At 43.6% G+C, this 6,368-nt stretch overlaps 1 protein-coding gene across 1 annotated transcript; it reads left to right on the top strand.

The window, feature by feature from the left end:
• The first annotated feature begins 3,569 nt into the window (after positions 1-3,569).
• On the top strand, positions 3,570-5,524 carry LOC118472926 (uncharacterized). Its single transcript, XM_035960936.1, has one exon. It carries the CDS (start codon positions 3,570-3,572, stop codon positions 5,514-5,516), a length of 1,947 nt encoding a protein of 648 aa, XP_035816829.1. The 3' UTR covers positions 5,517-5,524.
• The last annotated feature ends 844 nt before the right edge of the window (positions 5,525-6,368 follow it).

The raw sequence follows: 6,368 nt of genomic DNA, 5'->3' as shown, positions 1-6,368 counted from the left end.
GGTGACGTGCGACAACAAAATTGTGCGAAACACCCCAAACATGAGTTTTGGACCTAAAGTAGTGGATTGGGAATGTTCGTTACGAAAAACGAAGAAATGGTTCCGGTGGAAAAAACTCGTGCTTTGTATGCACCCCCACACCCGTTTTTAGAATGGGTGACGTGCGGCAACGAAATTGCGCGAAACCACCCGAAACATGAGTTTTGGACCTAAAGTAGTGGATTGGGCATGTTCGTTGTGAAAAACAAAGAAATGTTTCCGGTGGCAAAAACTCGTGCTTTGTATGCACCTCCGACACCCGTTTTCGGAATGGGTGACGTGTGACAACGAAATTGTGCGAAACCACCCCAAACATGAGTTTTGGACCTAAAGTAGTGGATTGGGCATGTTCGTTGCGAAAAACGAAGAAATGGTTCCGGTGGCAAAAACTCGTGCTTTGTATGCACTCGACACCCGTTTTCGGAATGGGTGACGTGCGACAACGAAATTGCGCGAAACCACCCCAAACATGAGTTTTGGACCTAAAGTAGTGGATTGGGCATGTTCTTTGCGAAAAACGAAGAAATGGTTCCGGTGGCAAAAACTCGTGCTCTGTATGCACCCGACACCCGTTTTCGGAATGGGTGACGTGCAACAACGAAATTGTGCGAAACCACCCCAAACATGAGTTTTGGACCTAAAGTAGTGGATTGGGCATGTTCGTTACGAAAAACGAAGAAATGGTTCCGGTGGCAAAAACTCGTGCTTTTATGCACCCGACACTCGTTTTCGGAATGAGTGACGTGCGGCAGCGAAATTGCGCGAAACAACCCCAAACATCAGTTTTGTACCTAAAGTAGTCGATTGGGCATGTTCGTTGCGAAAAACGAAGAAATGGTTCCGGTGGCAAAAACTCGTGCTTTGTGTGCACCCTCGACAACCGTTTTCGGAATGGGTGACGTGCGGCAACGAATTTGCGCGAAACCACCCCAAACATGAGTTTTAGACCTAAAGTAGTGGATTGGGCATGTTCGTTGCGAAAAACGAAGAAATGGTTCCGGTGGCAAAAACTCGTGCTTTGTATGCACCCGACACCCGTTTTCGGAATGGGTGACGTGCGACAACGAAATTGCGAGAAACCACACCAAACATGAGTTTTGGACCTAAAGTAGTGTGGCATGTTCGTTGCAAAAAACGAAGAAATGGTTCCGGTGGCAAAAACTCGTGCTTTTTATGCACCCGACACCCGTTTTCGGAATGGGTGACGTGCGGCAACGAAATTGCGCGAATCCACCCCAAACATGAGTTTTGGATGTAAAGTAGTGGATTGGGCATGTTCGTTGCGAAAAACGAAAAATGGTTCCGGTGGCAAAAACTCGTGCTTTGTATGCACCCGACACCCGTTTTCGGAATGGGTGACGTGCGACAACAAAATTGTGCGAAACACCCCAAACATGAGTTTTGGACCTAAAGTAGTGGATTGGGAATGTTCGTTACGAAAAACGAAGAAATGGTTCCGGTGGAAAAAACTCGTGCTTTGTATGCACCCCCACACCCGTTTTTAGAATGGGTGACGTGCGGCAACGAAATTGCGCGAAACCACCCGAAACATGAGTTTTGGACCTAAAGTAGTGGATTGGGCATGTTCGTTGTGAAAAACAAAGAAATGTTTCCGGTGGCAAAAACTCGTGCTTTGTATGCACCTCCGACACCCGTTTTCGGAATGGGTGACGTGTGACAACGAAATTGTGCGAAACCACCCCAAACATGAGTTTTGGACCTAAAGTAGTGGATTGGGCATGTTCGTTGCGAAAAACGAAGAAATGGTTCCGGTGGCAAAAACTTGATGAGGACATCACTATCATTGATACAACCATACCAGTGACCACTTCACCATTTGTAACTAATCAAGGACCAATGACACGAGCCCGTGCACGTAAACTTAATTATCAGGTGAACTCGTTCCTTGCTATTGAAGCTAATTCTTCTTTAAATGAGGTACTAAAGCCTTGCGATGACTTTATTATGCTTAGGTGTTTGGGAGGTGAACCATCTTGGACTAGAGAAGCCATAAAGGCTGCTGCACCCGAGTGGATTTCGTAACAGCATCCAGTACAAGTTTAAATGGGGCATATCTTCCAACTTCCAAGGCCGTTTAATGCAAATAAATACTTGTTGGAAAGCTCCCTTCGTCTACTTGCTGGTGGATCAAGAATTAATGGGAGACTACACCCGAGGCGTCCAGGAACTGCCGAGGGAACTTCATAACTCCACCAGAATTCCTTCTTCCTATTTCTCTATTTAAGCAACTAGCAGCCACCAAAGAACTTGGGTTTTGTTTGATGTAAGTTTAGCCTTTGCTACTTCCTTGTAAACGCGTGTGTCGGCTAGACCACCCGAATACTTGAAACGGGACCCCAACTTTATCAGATCCGTGCGTGTTTGCTTGTTATCTTGTTCTTGCTTGTTCTCGATTGCTTGCAGGTTCAAGGCTGTTCTTGGCATGGCAAGAGCAGCAACAACAGGAGCCGGTGTAACTATCGCTAAGGCGCAGCACCCTTGTGGTTGTTGTAGTCGGATAGCACAACGTCGACCTCCACCCCAAATCGTAGTTATCAGGAGAAGGTGTACCTGTCGCTCAAGGCGCCACACCATCTTGGTTGTGGTAGTCGGGCAGCCAACGTCATTCTCCAACAAGTTTTCCACCTCCATCATCTCTCATCGAAAGATCGGGCACCCTTCTACCTGTTGGGTTTATCAAGTGGTATCAAATTTCAGGTTGCTCGGTGAGAGATCTCCATCTTCCTTATTTTATTTACCTACAGTCCACTTTTGCCCAAAGATATATTTAGATCAGAAATTCACCTAAAAACAGTTTGAGCCTTTGCTTTACTACTTAGTTTTCGACTTGTTGAATTCACGGTTGCTGCATTTGGGTCGAGTTGCTGGTCTAAAGTTTTCTTACCGCTAGAGTTTCGAGTTCGCGCCACCTTGTTTCAATCACCAGTTTAGACCTCTTGCTGCAATTCAACCAAAAAGAAGAGAAAGCAAAAGGCGAGTGCACAAAAAAAGCCGCACTAATCAGCAAAACAAAAAAAAGACACGTGCAAAACAAAAGAGAGAGAAAAAAACCAGTTCTGAATTTTGGTAGATAAAATTTGTAAGTGCAACAAAACAAAAGGCAGTTTGTGTGCCTTCTTTTTTTATAGTTTCAGAAATCAGATTGTTGTTCTCAGCTTTTGGTGATACTATTTGTGTAACGGCTCGCGTCTCTATTACGGTTTGGACTAGGACCAGCACAACACCATTGTGGAACGTTTATTCAACTTGTTGTGGCTAACGTGGTACTAGCTATTCCTTGGAACTATTGAAAGTGCAGCTACCTATAAATCCACAAATTTTTCTACAACACCACAAGGTTGTGCTAGCTGCCACCGTTGTTGTTGTTCTTGCTGTTTGTTGGCACCTCCTGTATTGTGGTGAGAATTTGTAAGAGCTTGATTTCTTGCTAGTGAGACAGTATTTATCCATCCACATCCTAGCAACTACTAGGCTGCATTACTTGTTTTTGTATCTCTTTTGCACTAACCATGGCAGAGGATGCAAATGCGCGGCCTCCACATTCTCCACGAACAGCGGGCATCATTCAACATTTTGAACGTCAAGTAAGGTTGCACACAGATGCTCTCAACGAAGATGTTCAAGTAACCAATGAGCGCATTGGTCAATTAGAAACGGCACAAATTGTTGCCAACAACACATTGACCACATTGGAACAAACACTTGCTGCTACTAACACCTCTCTTGCAGCAATTATTACACGATTAGATAGGATGGAACAATTTGGGCGTGAAGGTAGGCAACAAGGTGATAATGACGGTAATGGTTCCATTGCTAGTACAGCAAGAGATGATGATATGGAGTATTCAGCGGACACCGAGCATGATGACCGATCTAATAGGCATCGACGACACCAACGGCGCGATCGTCATGGCATGGGTGGTCGACCTCCACGACGTGAGGTACGTGAAAATGATGATTCTCTAGGAAGAATTAAATTTTCAATACCACCTTTTGATGGAAAATATGATCCTGATGCATATCTAACTTGGGAACTATCGGTAGATCAAAAATTTGCATGCTATGAATTTTCTGAAGTTAACAAGGTTAGAGCTGCTACTAGTGAATTCACAAACTTTGCTTCTATTTGGTGGCATGAGTACCAAACTACACACCCAGCTGCCATACCACAAACTTGGAATGCTTTAAAAAGAATCATGCGTAGTCGTTTTGTTCCTTCCTATTATGCTCGTGACTTATTACATAAATTACGACAGCTTAGGCAAGGTAACAAATCTGTTGAGGAGTACTATCAAGAATTACAAATAGGCATGCTAAGATGTGGTCTGGTAGAAAATGAAGAGGCTGCAATGTCTAGGTTCGTGGGTGGTTTGACAAGAGAAATTCAAGATATCTTAGCTTACAAGGACTACAATAACATTACTCGATTATTCCATTTTGCTTGTAAGGCTGAAAGAGAAGTGCAGGGACGACGCGGGAGAGCTAATACTTATGCAGGTCGCAATACATCATGGCAGCCCCGCACTAGTGCTGCTAGCACTAACCATGATTTTCAGGGAGATGTTTCCAACCGGTCATCCACAACAACATCGAAATCAGCACCTTCTCGTGCTATTGAGACAGGGAAAGCATCCTCCCAAGCTGCAGCCAAATCATCTTCTATTGCTTCAACGGGAAGAACAAAGGACATCCAGTGCCTCCAATGTAAAGGATTTGGGCACATCCGAAGGGACTGCCCAAGCAAGCGTGTGCTAATTATAAGAGAAAATGGTGAGTACTCATCAGCCAGTGATTTAGATAATGATACATATGCCATGCTTGCTGCCCAAGATGCTGAAAAGGAGAATGATAATGAAGAGCATATTGGGGCTGAACATGCTGAACACTATGAGAGCCTCGTTGTAAGACGTGTCTTGAGTGCCCAAATTATTAAAGCTGAACAAAACCAGCGACACAATTTGTTCCAAACTAAATGTGTAGTTTTGGAACGATCTTGTCGTATTATAATTGATGGAGGAAGCTGCAACAACTTAGCAAGCACCACCATGGTAGAGAAGCTTGGGCTGAAAACGCTTCCACATCCACACCCCTACTACATCCAATGGTTCAACGACAGTGGTAAGCTTAAGGTAACACGTATGGTCCGTGTGGAATTTACAATTGGTTCATACCATGATTATATTGATTGTGATGTGGTACCTATGCAAGCTTGCTCTATGTTATTTGGTAGACCATGGCAATTTGATAAGGACACCGTGCATCATGGTAAAACAAATCACTACTCTTTTATGCATAATGAGAAGAAGCTTGTATTGCACCCCATGTCCCCCGATGCTATTTTGAAGGATGAAGTTGCTAGAGCTTGCAAAGAGAAAAATAAATCTGTTCATAATAAAAATCTAGGTGCTGCAAAGGAGTTGGTACAACATAAGAGTGACAATTCTAAATCTGCTTAAGTGAGGAAGACAGAAATACAACTGAAAAGTGCTTGTTTTCTTGCTTCCAAATCTGATTTGCTTGAATTAAATGATGTTGCTTCAATATGCTATGTATTTATTTGCAAGGATGCTTTGTTCTCACTTCACAACATACCATCTACTTTGCCTTCTACTGTCACTAATCTTTTGCAGGAATATGCTGATGTATTTCCAAACGATGTGCCACCTGGCCTGCCACCGATAAGAGGAATTGAGCATCAGATTGACCTCATCCCAGGGGCTTCCTTGCCAAACCGAGCGCCATACAGGACGAACCCGGAAGAAACCAAGGAGATTCAGCGACAAGTACAAGAATTACTCGATAAAGGTTATGTGCGTGAGTCCCTTAGTCCTTGCTCTGTCCCTGTTTTATTAGTCCCAAAGAAAGATGGCTCATGGCGCATGTGTGTAGATTGTCGAGCAATTAATAACATTACCATCAGATATCGTCATCCTATCCCTAGGTTAGATGATATGCTAGATGAACTTAGTGGCTCGATGATTTTCTCTAAAATTGACTTACGTAGTGGATATCACCAAATTCGCATGAAGCTAGGGGATGAATGGAAAACGGCATTTAAAACCAAGTTTGGTTTGTATGAGTGGTTAGTCATGCCTTTCGGTCTCACTAATGCACCTAGTACTTTCATGAGATTAATGAATGAGGTTTTACGTGCTTTCATTGGAAGATTTGTGGTCGTCTACTTCGATGACATCTTGATCTATAGCAAATGTCTAGTAGATCATCTTGATCATCTACGTGCTGTTTTCAATGCTTTACGTGAAGCACGCTTATTTGGTAACCTTGACAAGTGCACATTTTGCACAGAT

This window comes from Zea mays, chromosome 7 (genome assembly GCF_902167145.1).
Source record: "Zea mays cultivar B73 chromosome 7, Zm-B73-REFERENCE-NAM-5.0, whole genome shotgun sequence".
Classification (NCBI taxonomy): Eukaryota; Viridiplantae; Streptophyta; class Magnoliopsida; order Poales; family Poaceae; genus Zea; species Zea mays.
This window is presented reverse-complemented; position numbering and strand designations above follow the sequence as displayed.